This window comes from Budorcas taxicolor, chromosome 2, assembly GCF_023091745.1.
Source record: "Budorcas taxicolor isolate Tak-1 chromosome 2, Takin1.1, whole genome shotgun sequence".
Classification (NCBI taxonomy): domain Eukaryota; kingdom Metazoa; phylum Chordata; class Mammalia; order Artiodactyla; family Bovidae; genus Budorcas; species Budorcas taxicolor.
The window spans coordinates 142,077,414-142,097,044 of NC_068911.1; the positions used below are offsets into that span (position 1 = coordinate 142,077,414).

The 19,631-nt window shown below is 40.7% G+C and overlaps 1 protein-coding gene across 1 annotated transcript in view; it reads left to right on the forward strand.

The window, feature by feature from the left end:
• Window positions 1–5,216: 5,216 nt before the first annotated feature.
• The window catches only part of UNC80 (unc-80 homolog, NALCN channel complex subunit), a 209,402-nt gene continuing 194,987 nt past the window's right edge, over window positions 5,217–19,631 (forward strand). The window contains exons 1-4 of the mRNA XM_052662586.1: window positions 5,217–5,308; window positions 6,229–6,277; window positions 9,844–10,000; window positions 11,032–11,333. Of these exons, the coding sequence (XP_052518546.1) occupies window positions 5,217–5,308; window positions 6,229–6,277; window positions 9,844–10,000; window positions 11,032–11,333 (600 nt within the window). The remainder of the gene's footprint in view (window positions 5,309–6,228; window positions 6,278–9,843; window positions 10,001–11,031; window positions 11,334–19,631) is intronic.

Genomic DNA, 19,631 nt, shown 5'->3' on the forward strand with positions numbered 1-19,631 from the left:
GACTCCACACTTTTACTGCCAAGACCCAGGTTCGATCCCTGGTTGAGGAACTAAGATCCTACAAGCTGTTCGGTGTGGCCAAAAAAACAAAAAGGATAAACAAACAGTGGTACAAATGGAATGTTACTTAGCCATGAAAAGAAATGAACTATCAAGTTACAAAAATACAAGGAGGAAACTTAAATACTAAGTGAAAGAAGCTAATCTGAAAAAGCTACCCACTATATTATTCCAACTATAAGACATACTAGGAAAAGTAAAACTATAGAGACAGTGAAAAGATTAGTTGTTGCCAGAGGTTGGGGAGGCATGGGAAAGAATGAATAGGTAGAAGAGAGAGAATTTTTAAAGCAAGACACTACTCTGCATATCACAATGATGGATGCTGCTGCTACGTTGCTTCAGTCATGTCCGACTCTGTGCGACCCCATAGATGGCAGGCCACCAGGCTCCCCCGTCCCTGGGATTCTCCAGGCAAGAACACTGGAGTGGGTTGCCATTTCCTTCTCCAATGCATGAAACTGAAAAGTCAAAGTGAAGTCACTCAGTCGTGTCTGACTCTTAGCGACCCCATGGACCGCAGCCTACCAGGCTCCGCCGTCCATGGGATTTTCCAGGCAAGAGTACTGGAGTAGGGTGCCATTGCCTTCTCCCTAATGATGGAAGATGACATTATTTAGAAAAACCTAAACAACTATACAGCATAAAGAGTAAATTCTAATGTAAACTATCAGTTCAGTTAATAATAACCTATCAAATTGGCTTATCAATAAAACAAATGTACCACATCAATGCAAGAGAAACTGTGGGCTGAAAAAGACAGAATAGATGAGAACCCTCTATACCTTCTGTCCAAATTCTTCTTTAAACCAAAATTCTCTGAGAAATAAAGCCTATCAATAATTTTTTTTTTAATTTTAAGGGTATACAAATTGTTTCACTGCAGCACCTAAGATAGTATGTTTTTTAATGAAAAACTTGAAGAAGATGTTTACCAGGGGGCAGGAATCTTGGGAGCCATCTTAGAATTTTGCCTACCCTACCCTATGCTGTTACCTCTCAGAAACATCTTTTGTGACAAAAAACTAAAATTGATGTCCCCTATACTTCCAAACTGGGATCTTTTTTTTTTCTCTCTCTTTCTGTGTGTTCACCTGAATTACTTCACATATTGATAGTTCCATAGTTTCAACTACCTTTTCTATCATGTTAATCCATCCTACACCGTTAACTTTTCTGAGTGCTGTATCCATAGTTCTAGCTGTCTCTTCATGATATCCATTGGAATTGCCAATAGATACTCAAGGAAAATTCATTAATGCACCCACACACACTCATAAAATAAGAACGTGATTCTCCTTGCCAACTTTTTCTCTCTTTGAGTGAGATCATCATTACTCAGTTGCTCAAAATAGAAAATTTAGAGTTTCAATTGATGTTTATTGAAGGCTTAGTATAGTTCAGGGACTGTCTTAAATTCTTTACAAGTGTTAACATTAATTTCACAACATGTCTATGGAGAAAGTACTATTAATTGAAAACCTTGGTGAAGAACCTTTCCCAGGGCGTTATAACTAAACTATTTTTTTGGCTGAACTCCTAAGGTTTTAACTACTGTGATATTTTTCTTTCCTCATGCCCACTTTGTTATCAAGTCCTATCTATTCTGCCTCTGCAAGTCCACCATCTCCTTATCTCTAGCTCTATTGTCACATCCTTAGTTCAGGATCTCATAGGATATTTTCCTAATATTCATAATTAGATGTCCACATGCAATCTTGCCTATTTCAAATAAGCTCTCCATTCTAGTCATATCACTCATTTTTAAATGGATATGAAGTCTTTAGTTAATTAGTTGGTTCAGTCGCTCAGTCATGTCTGACTCTTTGCGACCCATGAATCACAGCATGCCAGGCCTCCCTGTCCATCACCATCTCCCGGAGTTCACTCAGACTCACAGCCATCGAGTCCGTGATGCCATCCAGCCATCTCATCCTGGGTCATCCCCTTCTCCTCCTGCCCCCAATCTCTCCCAGCATCAGAGTCTTTTCCAATGAGTCAACTCTTCGCATGAGGTGGCCAAAGTACTGGAGCTTCATTCCTTCCAAAGAAATCCCAGGGTTGATCTCCTTCAGAATGGACTGGTTGGATCTCCTTGCAGTCCAAGGGACCCTCAGGAGTCTTCTCCAACACCACAGTTCAAACGCATCAATTCTTCGGTGCTCAGCTTTCTTCACAGTCCAACTCTCACATCCATCCATGACCACTGGAAAAACCATAGACTTGACTAGACAGACCTTAGTCGGCAAAGCAATGTCTCTGCTTTTGAATATACTATCTAGGTTGGTCATAACTTTTCTTCCAAGGAGTAAGCGTCTTTTAATTTTATGGCTGCAGTCACCATCTGCAGTGATTTTGGAACCCAAAAAAATAAAGTCTGACACTGTTTTTACTGTTTCCCCATCTACTGCCCTATTAAAGTCTTCCTATCCTAACCAAATGTTATAGCCTGCTGTACATAACCTTTCTCCATCTTATTCCTGCCTATATTTTATGTCTTGTCCTTTTGTTTATAATTGAATTTGTATCATGTCTCCAATTGTACACTTTTCTTTGCCTGTCTTCCCTTCAATACTGTGAGTTTCTTATGGCCAGGAATCTATATAAATTAGTGCTTGGCATATGAAACAGACTCAGTAAATATGAATAAACTATTTAGAATCTATTTTTCTTTATTTCAAGATTCATATTAAAAGATGATTTCAAGAAGAGCAAAACTGGAGTTAACCTGTACTCAGAGCTTTAGTCCTGCCCTGGCAGCTTTGAGATCCTAGTCAGACAGGCCATGTGGTAATAACGCAGAAGCCAGAGACTTTTAGCAACATGAGAAATTGAGAAACAATTCAAGAAAACTCAATGAAGATCCCAACACTGAGACTAACATATTTCCTAGTGATCAAATCTAAATTTGGCCCACTGAGACATATTACCTCTCTTAGAGTAGAAAACCTTTGACAGCATAAGTAACATTGTTAGTGATGGCAGCTACAAGCAAATCAGAAGAAATATTGAAAGTTTAGCCTCAAGGATTGTGTATAAAGAAGAGTTTTGAAAAGACATAACAAACATTTGTTATTCCCCCCATGCTGTTCACATAGCAGACAGCACAAATCAATAATAGCAGGTTTGTCTTAAAGTACCTGCTTTAACTTCACAGTCTTTCACAACAGAAAGGCCTTACCAATTGATCTGAGTCGACACAAGAAAGAAAACCTATTTAGCATCTAGCCTATAAAAGAAACCTGGAGGAGAGCATGGCAACCCTTCCAGTATTCTTGCGTGCAGAATCCCCATGGACAGAGGAGCCTGGCGGGCTACAGTCCATGGGGTGCAAAGAGTCGGACATGACTGAGTGACTAAGCACAGCACTATAAAAAAAAAGTTCTGTGTCAAGAATCATGAAGATTCCTTCTCCTTTGGGATCTAGCATTAGCCAGCTAGAAAGTCATTTATAACTCTAGGCCTCATTACCCTTATCAGTCAAATTTGGAAGTAGAGGTAGATAATCTCTAAGTTTCCTTTGTTTGTCCTAGTTCCAAGTGGCTCAGTGGTAAGGAATCCACCTACTAATACAGGAGATGCAGGAGACTCAAGTTTGATCCCTGGGTCAGTATGATTCCCTGGAGGAGGAAATGGCAACCCACTCCAATATTCTTGCCTGGAAAATTCCATGGGACAGAGGAGCCTGGCGGGCTATAATCTATGGAGCTGCACAGAGTCAGACACAACTGAGCACATATGCACTTGACTTAAGCAATGGAAAGTATTTGTGAATTATTGAAGAAAGCATGATTATAATTCTAAGAAATGAGATTACTCGTTATAAAACATCATTGTTATCTTTTTCCTCCTGACAGAGCTGCTGATACTAATTATAAAATTATTTGTCCGATGATGGTAAAAAAAAGTTCAATAAATTAAATGAAAACTGAAAATACCAATAAATGCAGTATAGTTCTCTCTATATGAAGTAGACACACATGTGGTTAACAGAAACTATTTCTATCTGTTGAGATTAGGCTTTGGGGTTTCTGATTCTCCATTTCATGGGTCACACCAGTATCTTTGTTCAAAATGGTGTGTGGCTCTGTTCACTTGCAAATATTTGAATCCACAGCAATGAATTTTTTACTCAAACTGCTTCACTTGACCCCATCCCTACTTGTTTTACTACCAGATAAAACATCTAAAAATCCACTTATAAACTGTTGTATAGGGCTTTGACTATGACAACTTAAGTAAAATGGCAGTTATCAATGAGATAGAGTCACCCAAGTTCACTAAGGGACTATAAACAATAAACCACATTTTCTAACAGCATGATTCAAATGTTCTTTCTCTAGTTGTAATAATTGATACCCGTAACTTGCTGGTTTGGCAATATTTCTGCTTTGGCAGAACAAGCATTGTTACTTTTTGTGGTTACCATTTTACAGTAAATTCTCCCATCAGAACTTTCAAGCTTTCTCTCTCTGTCTTGCCAAGCTTGCTTCCTTTCTGGTTTACACTTCTAAAAATTTTCATGTGCTCCTTCTGCTAAACCCCAAGGGTGGACTTCTGACCTCCTTGCTAGAGGTGCGAATGATGCCAGGCTTAGTGACTGCTCTGCGGTTTCCCAAAGCTCCTCCTCCCTAGACCTTGACAGTTCTTCAGATGCCAAGGTTGGGAAGCAGGACAGGGTACACTCCTAGGGTGCAGTTCCGAAGGGAGGAAGCCGGAATCTGGGGGCTAAAGAGGCTACGCAGGGGACCTGCGTGCGATGCGGAGTTTGGACCCTTTCGGCCATCCCAAGTCTACTCAACCTGCCCCCTGCGCTGGTCTCCCGCCCGTGCGTCCGGCGCGGGCCGCTGTCCACAGTGGGAGGTGCTGAAAGCAAGGAGCGGGCGCGGGGGCGGCGAGGCGGACTGCTCCTCCGAGCGCCCCCCTCCTCGCTCCGCGGCTCCTCCAGCCCTCCCCTCCTCCTGCAGCCATGTTCCACGCTCGAGGAGGGGCGGGGGAAGGGGAGAGGGACGGGGGATCAGGGCGGAGAGAGTCTGCTCTGCCTAGGGGAAGGAGGGGATGAGAGTTGGGGAGAGCAGAGGGAGGAAGAGGCGGGGGCAGCGGCTAGCGAGGAGCCAGCGCTGAGTCCTGCAGTAGGACTCCCAGGAGCCACCATCATGGTGAAGAGGAAGAGCTCCGAGGGCCAGGAGCAAGACAGCGGCCGTGGTATCCCCTTGCCCATCCAGACCTTCCTGTGGCGGCAAACCAGGTGAGGGGCGCAGAGGGCGCACCGCGGGCGCCCAGGGCTGGGGGCGCTCCTGGGGCCGCCTGGGTTGTGGTCGCTGCTGCTGAGGCCGCGGCACAGCTTGCAGCTCCCTCTCTGAGGCTGGAAAGCAAGCTCTCCAAACCCGCTTAAAAACACGCATTTAAAAAAATATTTCAGTGAAGTTTGACGACAAGCAGATTGGCAATATACGTTATTTAGGGGGTGAGAGGGCAGAGAGCCTAGGAGGAGGGGGCGGGGAATTAGGGGAGATAATTATGACTGGTTGTGCTCCTGTGTCCAATTCCCCTTCCGTCTCCTGCTGTAATTCCAGCCCGTTGACCTGTTGTTTTTCCAGCTCCTGTTTGTCGAATATCTGCTATGCCCACTTGTTAACCATTTTTGCTCGGATCCAGCCAGTGTAACCTTCCTGGTTAAAGCCTCTGAGAAGACTCATTTTTAATAAGAATTTTCTTTTTCCAAAAAAAAAGCCAAAAAACCCTGAAACCTATTCCAATAAACAGGAAACAAGGTTTCCATTATTATTCTTGTTGTTAGAGATTTATCAGATAAGAAATTAGATTCTGAAAATCATAACCCACAAGCTGGGTTCATTTTTCAGTTTTGAGTAAGACTGTACACATGAGTAATGCAATACTTCTGACCACTGGCAATGTAGAATCCAGTCAGATAAAAAGTCTTCAGAATAAGAGTTGATACAGAAAATGTAGAAATTCACACCTTTTTCATGTATGTAATTGCACGTAAAAAAGCAAATGTCAGCTGTTTAACACCTGGTCACAAACAAGGCATAGGGAGGCATGAAATTTGACTTTTGCATGTCTTATCCACTGAAAAATGTCATAAGGATGCTCTAATAATAATTTTGCATGTGTTTAGAACAATTATCTCTCTTAATTTTTCAGTGCATTTTTGAGGCCTAAACTGGGAAAGCAGTATGAAGCCTCTTGTGTGGTATGTGATATTCATCATTTAAAGAGTATTTCCATATGTCATGTGGTAATTTGAAAGAATGATGTTAAATGTACTTACTATACATGTTAATTCACTCAGCGAACATTACTGAGTACCTACTATGTGCCAGACACAGTTCTAGATGATGAGATGGAGCAATAATCAAAACAGATAAAGGGTTTGTATTCTACTGGGAGGGGTATGGGACCCTCACAAATAAATAAAATAGATAGCTAGCCAAGTGGTGATGTATACTATGGACAAAATTTAAGCAAGAAAGGAAATTATAGAGCACTAGGGTGAAGTTTTCATGTTAGAAACTGTGGATAGATAAGGTTTGCCTCCTTATGTGACCCTTGGACAAAGATTTGAAGGAAGGTACTGAGGAATAGCTGAGAGAAGAGCAGAGGGAAAGTGAGTCTGAAGGCCCTAAGTGGGGAGGAGTAGAACAGAAGAAGAGAGAGTGGGGAAATAACAGAGAATCAGGAGACAGAGGGCAAGTATAACAGTCAAATCCTTAATCAACAAAATTGAGAAATGTTATCAAGTCAACAAGACATTATATTATGTAGTATAAGCTCATAAAATGCAAGCCTATGAACTACTCAAAGTAATATGCAATATTGAACTTTTATGTCTTCCATTTTTTGTACAACTCCAAAGTGGATGATATGAAATAATTATAATAATGCTATTAATATTTATGCAAAATAGAGTGCACTTGTCCTGAGATTCTAAGGGAATCTCATGACTTAAAAATTGTCTTTTTACAAACTGAGGACAAGATGAAAAACTGAAGCAAAATTAAAATGGGTTTTTTTTACAGACTTCATTAAAAATTGGAGCTCACATAAAGGTCGTTATATTGTATATGAAAATGAACGTCACTCAGTCATGTCTGACTCTTAGCAACTCGGTGAACTGTAGTCTGCCAGGTTCCTCAGTCCATGGAATCCTACTGGCAAGAATAATGGAATGGGTAGCCAATCCTTTCTCCAGGAATTGAACTGGGGTCTCCTGCATTCCAGGCAGATTCTTTACCATCTGGGCTACCAAGGAAGCCCCACATTGTATATATTATAGCTTAAAAGTAGAAACCTACTTATTTGGATATTGCCATGATATTTGCAAATGACCAGATAAAGAGTAGATGACCTTCTAGTAAGGAGCTCTGAAATGTGTTAGGGCCACTGACTATTACAGAAGCCAACTGGAAGATTCAACATCCCACTGACACACAAATATATGTACAAAACACACTCAAATAGGAATTTATTTTATTGCATTTCCTGCTCTTCAAATTGTCACATATATTTTTTATATCTAACTTTTTAATGGAATTTATTCTACTAAGCTCAGGTTAAAGTAATTTGACACTTGAAATCTCTGAATCTTCCTCAAACCAAGCTTACAGTTATACTAGCTTAAAATAACCCTGACTTTTCTCTCTTCTTGGCAAAGATATGTCTGACATTTTAATGTAGTCACATAATATCAAGTAACTAAGTCACATTCATAGCTGCAGATAGATAGTGATATACGTATAGAAAACAATTTCCCTGGTTTAAAATGACAAAAAGTTATATTAGTAACATTTAAGAAGAAAATGACAGTAAGTATCTAAAGCTTCTTGAGGTTATAAGGTATATAACTCATCCTCTAAAAGTGCATTCATCCAGACAGTATAAATTCTTTATAATTTTTTAATGTCTAACATATACACCCTTTACTTAATGAATAGTTAGGAACCAAAGGCTGAGGAATTTTAAAGTGTTTGGATCTGCCTTTCCCAGAGACTACATCTCTGATAGAACTCCTTGCGACCCAATGAATCACAGCATGCCAGGCCTCCCTGTCCATCACCAACTCCTTACTCCCTAGCATGTCTTTCATTATGAAAGTGAATTTATCTTTTTTCTTGAGTCAAATGTAAATAGCTTTCTTTGGAAAATCTCTGTATTAACTCATATTTTTCTTATATATCCTAATAATTCCAATAATACAGCTTGAGCACTTGGGACTGGTATTAGGATCGTGGAGAACACAATTCTCTAGACCATTTGGGACATCAAGTAGCAATCAGGTTCTGTTCATACAAGTCAAGTGTTTATTAAATTTGTTCTAATATTTGGTAACTACACTTTCTCCAACACCCTACAGTAATATCTTCCTCCACCTTCAAAAAGGAAAAAACAACTCAATAGGTCAAACTTGTTCTGGGGGGAGGGGTAGGTGTTTCGCTTGCTGAAAGTACTGGCCAGGACAGAAGATTTAATAAACGAACAAAGCCAAAAAATGGTTTATTTTCCTCCTCTTTCCTTCCCTTATTCTCTTCCTCCTTTTCTTTCTTTATTCAATAGGTATATTAACTATCTTACGGTTCTAGGCATTATATAAGGGGTGTCCCATTGCCAGGTCATTGCTAGGCACATGGAATAATTCAGAGACCCCAAAGTCAGATCTCTTATAAGAGGTCTATCTTATTTAACATTTGTTGAACATTCACAAAAATTCTGTCCCTCCAGATACTTTTACAAAAGACATCTCACCTTGATCTGCAGCAGGGAGAGCTCCTGTAGATGATCCAAGAGCATTTTAGAAAATACTACTTCTAAATACTTCATATAGTTAAATGTGTTGTACTCTTTTTGACGGGAGCTTATTTTAGTGGAAGTAAAAAATCATTTAATAATTCAAGCAATATACTTTGGATCAAAAACTTAAAATGGGTGTGCTCAGTTCAGTTCAGTCAGTTGCTCAGTTGTGTCCGACTCTTTGCGACCCCATGAATCACAGCATGCCAGGCCTCCCTGTCCATCACCAACTCCCGGAGTTCATTCAGACTTACATCCATTGAGTTGGTGATGCGATCCATCCATCTCATCCTCTGTCGTCCCCTTTTCCTCCTGCCCCCAATCCCTCCCAGCATCACAGTCTTTTCCAATGAGTCAACTCTTCGCATGAGGTGGTCAAAGTCCAATTCTTTGCAGACCCCATGGAGCCCGCCAGTCTCCTCTGTCCATGGGATTTTTCCAGGCAAGAATATAGAAGTGGATTTTCATTTTCTTCTCCAGGGGATATTATTGATCCAGGGATCAAACCTCTATCTCTTGATTTACTAGCGCCATCTGGCCCCAAGTAGCGCTAGTGGTAAAAGAGTCTGCTTACCAGTGCAGGAGATATAAGAGAAGCGGGTTCCATCCCTGGGTTGGGAAGATCCCCTGGAGTAGGATGTGGCAACCCACTCCTGTATTTTTGCCTGGAGAATCCCATGGACTGAGGAGCCTGGTGGGCTATAGTCCACAGGGTTGCAAAGAGTCAGACATGACTGAAGTGACTTAGCATGCAGGCCAACTGGGAAGCCTGTTTGAAAATGGGTAGATGATAGGAAATTATCGTTGACTCATTTCATGTCAACATGTACAATGAAATGCAATGTGAGTGCTCTCTAAAGAATTTGGACTAGTGATTTGCATCTTTTAGGATATACGATACCTTGTCTATTTTTCCACCCATTAAAATCTCTAATTCCTTAATTTAATTTTTTTTTTTTTTGGTGTCTATAGTCCTTTGAACGAGTGTTAGTAGAAAACAAGCTGCATGGCCTCTCTCCAGCCCTCTCTGAAGCCATCCAGAGCATTTCCAGATGGGAACTGGTACAAGCTGCTTTGCCTCATGTCCTCCACTGCACTGCAACCCTGCTGTCAAACAGGAACAAGTTAGGTTGGTGCACCTGCATTTCTTCTTCATAACACACCATTGTCCTCATTCATGGTAACACTCATAATAACACCCACAATAGCAACCTGTATTACTACTTTCCCAGGCACTTGGCACACATTCTCAATTAATTCTCACAAAATCTCCCTTAGTTTCATATCACTGTTATCTCCATTTTGCCAATGAGGGAACTAGCTCCCTTTTTAAATTTTTTTCATTTTACAAGTAAACTGTGAATATGTCTTCCTTTTGAACATTAGAATATTATAGAGAAACTAAGGCCTCTCACCTATTCAAGATGAGTTCTAACCAGAGTTGTCCTTTAGTCCTCCCAATGTCTAAAGCAACCACCTTCATGCATTTGGCATGCTCCCCTCCAGATCTTTTCCCAACTTTGTAGTACTATGAGTATGTGTGCATGTCTGCACATATGTGTTATTTTTCTTGCTTAGATTATTTTGCAGATTGCTTTTCCCACATAGCATTATGTCCTAGCCATCTATCCCAAGCTCTTCTCCATCTGGTTCCTTCCCCTTATGTGGATCTTTACTCAAGTGTTACCTTTATAGAGGGGCCTTTCCTAATCACACCAGGTCTTCCCAGGTGGCTCAGGGGATAAAGACTCTACCTGCAATGCAGGAGACTCAGAAGACATGGGTTTGATCCCTAGGTTGGGAGTAATGAGCACACATGCATGCAAAATGGAGTAGCTATCTTCAGAGCCAATATTCTTAACCATTGTGCTCTTTATTTGGAAATATATGTGGGTATCTGGCTGAAGAGATGTGATGCATGCAGTTTCTTTCCCTGTGGCAGCATATTGTTCTGCAAAGACTGCAGCCAGTTAGAAAGTCCCCAAACAAGAATGGACCCTTCTAACAGTGGCTGTAAGTGGTGCAGAGAAATGTTAGTGTCTCCCAGGAAATCAAGCCACAGAACCTTAAAGCAAGGATGTTCTTCCCAGATGCAAGGCTGACATCATTGTCCTGGTCACAGAGTCTGCCTTAACCTGACTGTGTGGTTGTGCTATGCAGGACACCAGGATAAACTGGGTGTTGCTGAGACAAAGCTCCTTCATACCCTGCATTGGATGCTCCTGGAGGCCCCACAGGACTGCAACAGCGAGCGTTTTGGGGGCACAGACCGAGGTTCCAGCTGGGGTGGCAGCAGCAGTGCTTTCATCCACCAGGTTGAAAACCAGGGTTCTCCAGGGCAACCTTGCCAAAGCACCTCCAATGATGAAGAAGAAAATAACCGAAGGAAGATTTTCCAGAACTCCATGGCTACTGTGGAGCTCTTTGTGTTTCTGTTTGCTCCTCTGGTCCACAGGATCAAGGTAAGCAGAAAGCTGATTAGGGTTAAGAGGGACTAGAAGTCAGGTGAGGGTGGGCTTCAGATGATATTTCCATATTTGTGTGCCCATGTCTTTGTATGAGCTTATAGGAAGAGAGCTTTGTTTCTATATTAAGATATCAAACATTATGTCAAAACTACGATTCTCCTACTTAAAAATCCTTGATAGTTCTCCATCTGCCCCGTGATAATGCCCAACATATTAAATATGACATATAAAGTCAACCATGATCTGGAGCTGAAGTCCTCTCAGTTGACCACTGCCAATCCCTACTGCCCACCCCACGATCCAGTTCTGGGAGCCGTGTGAACCATTCCCTGAATATGCACGTGCTGTTGGCTCTGCCCTCCTTTGGCTCCATGGTTCTTCAAACTTTGGTGTCATCATTTCCATGAAGCTTTTCCTCTGACCTTGCCCATGGAGACCTAGTCACTATCTCTTTTGTATTTCAAGAACATAATGCAGGATCTAGAGCAGAAACTTTTACTTTTTATGTGCCGCAGACTTTTTGACAGTTTGGTGTACCATGTATGAATTTCTTTTCAAAATACTTTTCAATGTGTAAAATAGAAAACATATTTCATGAAAACAAATTGTATTAAAACCAAGTTATATACAGGTACCCCTTGGATCTGAAAGAGACAATATTATCTTAGGTCACTGTGCCACCACTTTCTAGCAGTGTGATCTAGGTGATCCTACTTAACCTCTTGGATCCTCCATTGCATAAAATTTTGGATATTCAAACACAGGGTGAATATATGTGAAGACACAGTACATGAAAGTACATGGGGAGAAAATCAAGTACGTGGAAAGAAATCAAGAACTATTTGTTACTTCTGAGAATGAATAAACTGCAACATTCCATCTAAGTGCTCTGATAAAAGATAGAAGGAATCAATATCCCCAAATATTCTTTAACAGAATATTAGGATCCTAATGAATGTTTCATTTTTGCAATATACTATATATATGTGATGAAGGAGGAAATGGCAACCCACTCCAGTATTCTTGCCTGGAGAATCCCCATGGAAAGAGGATCCTGGTGGGCTACAGTCCATGGGATTGCAAAGAGTTGTACATGACTAAGCAACTAAGCACATATATATATGAAGGTGGTTGTAAGACCATTAACAACCATTATGAGAGAGGATGGACTAGAGAGTCTTTTCATCCATTTTATTTTCAGGTGAAATTCACTTTTGATTGATTCTGTCCCATTTCTGGTAGGACTAGAACTGAAATTACCTGTGGACTCCTAAAGTGCTTCACATGCACTGGCCATGTTGTCTATCAAAGTTATCCAAAAAAAAATTAAATGTGATTTAATTAAATTTCTGCTTTAAAAACATTACACTTTCTATTTTTTAAAGTCTTTGATAAAGGTTAAGCTTAATGGAAACATTAACTGAGAGTGTCCCCCTGGCCAATGAAACCTGCAGGACATAAATTCTGCCCACCTGCCTGGCTTCCTCTCCCTCAATCTCACTGACCTCTCTCTTGTTCCTAAACTTGCAGGCTCACCAAAGGCTCACCTTCAAACCCAAGAAGGTTGTTTTCGCGTTCAGATCTTTGCGCTGGTTTTTTCCTTCTGTTTGAGTCATTTACTCCCACCTTCCACCCCTAGATTTTCACATGGTCACGTTCTTGTCATCAATTTACTCACCATGTAGTTGTTACCAACCCAGAAGTACTTCCCTGGCTCCTTTAGTGCTGCTAGTACATGATCCACATTTTTCATTGTTTCCTTCTTTGCACTCATCAGTACCTGAATTTATTTTTTATGTTTCTTTACATGTTTGTCACCCATCACCCCTACCAAACCCAAGGTTCTTGAACAAAGGGACACTGCCTGTCCAAGTCACAGTGGTATCTGATGTGTCTAGAATAGTGTCTGCATATATGAGACAATCAATAAATATTTAATGACTATCACTGAATAAACCCAAGTTACTATCAGAAGCTGATCCAGGTGCTAAAAATAGCAAATATATGTAGGCACATAGTCCCTGAAGTGGAAAGGGCAAGAAAGAAAACTCCTTAAAAAAATAGCCCATAACATATCTATTTGTAAAGATTATCTAGATTGAAAAATGCAAAAGTGTCCAAAATGACTATAATTTTATTTGGAAACATGCAGAGGGTGTAAGTTTTGGAAACTGTCCTGAGTTAGAATCCAGTGCTTGCTGCTTTGTATTCTATGTAGAAAGGACATTGAACAATTAACTTCTTTAAGCCTCAGTTTTTTCAAATATAAATTGAACATGAGAATAATTTTATGGAGTATTGTGAGGATTAAACAAATTAAAGTGTTCACCTGATACACAAAAAGGCATTTATAAATGGTAGTATTTAGCACTGACATTTTATAGCTCTCAGGAGTATGAATTATGAGTAGAAGAGGAGCCAGATCTTCTTTCAGGGGAGACTACACAGATAGATGAGAAAAGCTGGCTCAAGGTCCCCAAGTTTACCTCTGGCCTCGGATTGTAGTATTTTTAAGGAAGTAAAACAATCCTTATAAAACATGGCACTGTGATTAATACATAGTATTGTACTCTACAATTATTGCTGGCTATTATTACTAGCATTATTATTTTATCATTTTATTATTGCTATGAGAGAAATGTTTTTCTAGATGCCATAGGGAATAAAAATATAAATGAGTCAATAGATTTCCCTATAAGGGTTTTATTTTTTTTAATCTGAGTGAGGGGTTTGCTTTTTTCAGCAGGGAATGTACAATCCCTTGATCAGGGTTTCTCAGTTGTGGCACCATTGGCATTTGGGGCCAGATAATTCTTTGTCCTGTGCTTTGTAGGGTATTTAATAACATCTCTGGCTTCTACCCACTAGATGCCAGTAACACCTCCTCCTTCTGATTTGTTACAAACGCAAATGACTCTAGACATTGCCAGCTATCCCTAAGGAGTGGGGAAGGGTGAGAATTGCCCTGGATTGAGATCCACTGACCTAGAATTTTCACTTGCCTGCTAGTTATCAGGCCCTATCTTCCTTTCATATCTGTGCTCTAGCCATATCAACTGCTTCTCATCAGCACCATTAATGGCCCCCTTATTCTCCCATTGCATTTGATCTTCAGAACCCCAGCCCAAGATCAAGACTAAAAGCCACCTTTTCTTTCCAGCCCCAGAGATCTGCATGCTCCTGGGGCAGAAACCAACAGCCATCTAGACTGGTATGTCCACATATTGTGCCATCAAGCTCCATGTGATGCCCCACTTGTCAGTCCGTTTTTTGTCTCCCCCAAGTCCCCACCCCATGCTCACATAAACAGTGTTGTAGGTTGAGGCTCTTATAGGACATGATGTTGCGGGAGTAATGAAGGGCTGAAATCCAGTCTAGGCATGAGCCTGTGCTTCCACTTCTCACCTTCCCAATCCCTTCCACTTGCTTCTGCTTTCCTCTAGGATGTAACCTAGTTCTCACCTATCATCTCTAATTTTTACAAACACCCACAGGAAGGTAGATTTCACCAAAGAGGAAACTGAAGTCCAGAGAGGTAATAATCAAGCTCATTAAGTAGGCAAGGTGGGATTCAAATCCAATTCCATCTGACTTTCTACAGAGCTATACTGTTTCTTGGTTTCTGGGCTAGAACTCTTCTAACCAAGGTCATCCACAACCTTGGGCTATTGAACCTAATCTTTACTTTGCTGTCTTCAGTTCATTAAACCTCAGCTGCATTTGAACTTACCTTTGTTTCTTCTTGAAGTTTTCCATTCCTCTGGTGACACCACACTCTGCCAGTTTTCATTGCATCTCTGGCTCTTTCTGCTCTGTCTCCTTTGAGAGCTCATCTTCTTTGCCTTCCCCTCTAACATTGGGGTTCCCCAGAGATGCAACCTAGACCCTCTGCACTTGCCACTGTATCTTTTCTTTGGAAGACCTCCTCTCCTGCTTCATTTATTTACCATTTGTGTCCTGACAGGCTGAGGTCATCTAATTTTATATCTCTAAACTAGGTCTTCTCTCCTGGCCTCTAGATCAACTTTTCAACTAGTTTCTCCAAATAGATGATCTGTAGACATTTCATATTTCCCCTGGAATGAGCTCTTGTCCTGATGTTCTGTATTTCAGATGATGGACCCATTCACATAAACTCAAAACCTAGGTGCTTCCTTTGATTACTGCATCCTTATCTACACATTCTGCTAGTCACAGAGTTCTACACATTTTGTCTCCTAAATATTTCTATTTTTTTTAATCCCTATTTACTCTGTAACCCAACTTTCATCATCTCTTCCTGGGGCGTGTTACCTGGGCCATTGTCTAACTGAATTTACAGTCTCCTGGCTTGTCTCCTAAAATCCAACCTTAACACCAAAGTGATCTCTCTAAATGCAGATCTGACTGTATCACCAATATGCTTAATTTGTTAATTTCTCACTATACAGAGGGTGAAACGCTAGCTTCGTGGTGTGATAACGGGGGCCTCCATGTTTTGTGGTTTTTTGGCTACCTCTCCTGCCTATGAACTCCAAATGCTTGAAGTCTCCCTGAAAATATAACGTGGTTTACTCCAAACCTATTCATGCTGGTCATGTTACTTGGAATGCCCTCATAACCTACACTTCTGCCTAGAAAATTCCTAATTATTCTTTATGATTTCATTCAAGATCTGGGCTCCCCTCTTCTCTATCTGTATAATATTTTAGATGTATTTTTATTGTTATTTTTAGTTTATTTATTATTATCTCTTTGTGTGTCCATCTCTCCCACTAGATTGCAAATGTTTGAGAATAGAAATTATCATTGTATCTGGGGTAGTTAACATAAATGTTTGTGTTTTATAGATATTTAATAAATATTTGTTGAATGAATTAGTTTACTAATTAACAAATACATCTAAATGACTCATTCGTTTGTAGGACAGTGTATAATTCAATGGATTTTTATACTTTTAACTTAAAACTAGCTCAAATATTATATAAGAAAATTAATATTCTGAATATTCTGCCAAATATAATTTTAGGCCAAATTTAAATGATGACATGTGTTACAACTGAGGAATCCACTTTAAATGTGCTGTCAGTATTTTCTTGATTTGATTATATTCACTTATTCCTTCAATAAATATTTATTGGATGCCTACTGAATGCTAGGCACTATTCAAAGTGCTGGAGGAACTGCAGGGAATTAAACAAAATACAAGCCCTCAAGGAGATTTTTATAAAATTCATATGTCTAAAGTAAACAACTTAAAAACAGAATTCAAAATAATAGTTGTTTAAGCAGATGTCTCTCAGCTACTAGAAAACACATTTAGAATTGCTTCATGTCATCACGGAAACAGATTTTCATTGCAAGCTAGAAAAGAAACTGTAATGTGGAAATGTTGATTTTTTGAATGCTTACACCTTCTGGTTTTTCTTAGAACCTTTCCAGACCATTCACCCCAAAGCTATTTGAATGATAAAGAGCACCTTCTCCAACTACAGACCTTCTGTTCATGTGTGCATATATCACACTGAGTGAGCCATTGAAGGGGACTCTAGAAGTGAAGTTAGCTCTCAGAGTTTATGCGTTCCTCCAGCTTAAAAGGATGTACAAAGGAACATATCTACATAAGAGTTGGCCATAGCTTCTGCAGGTATTTGGGTCTAAAGAATGATCAGATTCAGTTCAGTTCAGTTCAGTCACTCAGTCGTGTCCAACTCTTCGCGACCCCATGAATTGCAGCACGCCAGGCCTCCTTGTCCATCACCAACTCCCGGAGTTCACTCAGACTCACGTCCATGGAGTCAGTGATGCCATCCAGCCATCTCATCCTCTGTCATCCCCTTCTCCTCCTGCCCCCAATCCCTGATCAGATTGAGCTGGTGTTATTTGGAAAGTCTAATATATGTTCAGTTAATCAACAATTATGTATTGATATTCAAGGAAAAATACATGGAAGGAGATCTCAATTTATCTTTAAGAAATACACAGTCTAGCTGGAAGTATATCAAACAAAAAACAAAATAATGACAGTAACTATCACTGAGTGGTAATTGTCCCATTAAGAGAGCAGATGCTAAAAGCCAGGATGTCAGTTTAAGGGAACTCACTTCCTGTTGCCATGTTCATTGGAGTATTGTGCCAAGATTACTTAGAAGAAACATGGAAAAGAACCCATCTCTGAAACTAAGAAATTATCAAAACCTGATGAATTGAGCATTCTGCATTTCTGGAGATAAATCTGATATACTTTGCACACTGTTAATTCCTTGCTTGCTGGATCTAATACCTCACATGATATCAGACAGTCTTCCCCATGATTATTTCAAAGGAAGAGGGATTCTTTCCCTTTAACTTTAGACCTGTCCATCTAGTTGTTTACTCAATAAGTCTAGGTGAAAGGCTAACAGACCTCTCAAACTTAACATGTCTAAAACTGGACTCCTGATATCCCCAGACTTATTTCTTCTTCATCTTGCCCTACTTTATCAGTGACAAGGCCCAAGATCTTTGACATCTTTTTCTCCTACACTCCACTTCTAGTCAATCAGCATCTGCCCTCTACTAATTTTATCCTCTACTAACCCCCTAGTCTAATGATTTTTCACCTACATGATATTAATAGCTTCCTAAATTCTCTATCTTCACCCTTGTCCTTTCTCAAACTATTCTCAATAGCCTGGGTGATCCTATCAAAACATATATCAAGTCATGTCTTTCTGCTACTCAAAACCCCTGCAGTGGCTTCTCATGTCACTCAGTAATTGCTGACGTCCTTACTAAACCAGTCAGTCCTAAAGGAAATTAGTCCTGACTATTCACTGGAAGGACTGATGCTGAAACTGAAACTCCAATACTTTGGCCACCTGATGCAAGGAACTGACTCATTGGAAAAGACACTGATGCTAGGAAAGATTGAAGGCAGGAGAAGTGTTGCAGGAAGAGGGACCCCTTCCAGGGCCTGAAAGTGGGCTCTTGTGTAACACTCGGAAATGAATTGTCCGAGGAGACACATGTGCTGACAAAGCAAGAGATTTTATTGGGAAAAGGCACCTGGGTGGAGAGCAGTAGGGTAAGGCAACCCAGGAGAACTGCTCTGCCACGTGGTTCACAATGTTGGGTTTTACGGTGATGGGATTACTTTCCGGGTGGTTTTTGACCAATTATTCTAATTCAGAGTCTTTCCTGGTGGCGCACTCATCGCTCAGCCAAGATGGGTGCTAGTGAGAGGGATTCTGGGAATTGGATGGGCACACAGTGTCTCCTTTAGACCTTTCCCAAACTCTTCCGGTTGGTGATGCCTTATTAGTTCCGTATTCCTTATCAGGATCTCCTGTCATAAAACAACTCATGCAAATGGTTACTATGGTACCTGGACAGAGTGGGCGGTTTCAATCAGTGTGCTTCCCCTAACAGAAGGGGATGACAGAAGATGAGATGGTTGGATGGCATCACTGACTTGATGGACATGAGTTTGAGCAAGTTCTGGGAATTGGTGGTGGACAGGAAACCTGGTGTGCTGCTGTGCATGGGGTTATAAAGAGTTGGACACGACTGAATGACTGAATTGAACTTACTATGACCCATCAGGCTATATTATTTGAAACTCAATAATGTCCCTGATCTTATTTTTTCTACTCTTCTGTCATTCACTTGACTCCAGGTTCACAGTCTCTAGACTGTTTCTTGACACACGAGATATACATAGGACCTTTACACTTCAGTTCAGTTGCTTAGTCGTGTCTGACTCTTTGCGACCCCATGAATCACAGCACGCCAGGCCTCCCTGTTCATCACCATCTCCTGGAGTTCACTCAGACTCACGTCCATCGAATCCATGATGCCATCCAGCCATCTCATCCTCGGTCGTCCTCTTCTCCTCCTGCCCCCAATCCCTCCCAGCATCACAGTCTTTTCCAATGAGTCAACTCTTCGCATGAGGTGGCCAAAGTACTGGAGTTTCAACTTTAGCATCATTCCTTCCAAAGAAATCCCAGGGCTGATCTCCTTCAGAATGGACTGGTTGGATCTCCTTGCAGTCCAAGGGACTCTCAAGAGTCTTCTCCAACACCACAGTTCAAACGCATCAATTCTTCAGCGCTCAGCCTTCTTCACAGTCCAACTCTCACATCCATACACGACCACAGGAAAAACCATAGCCTTGACTAGACGGACCTTAGTCAGCAAAGTAATGTCTCTGCTTTTGAATATACTATCTAGGTTGGTCATAACTTTTCTTCCAAGGAGTAAGTGTCTTTTAATTTCATGGCTGCAGTCACCATCTGCAGTGATTTTGGAGCCCCCAAAAATAAAGTCTGA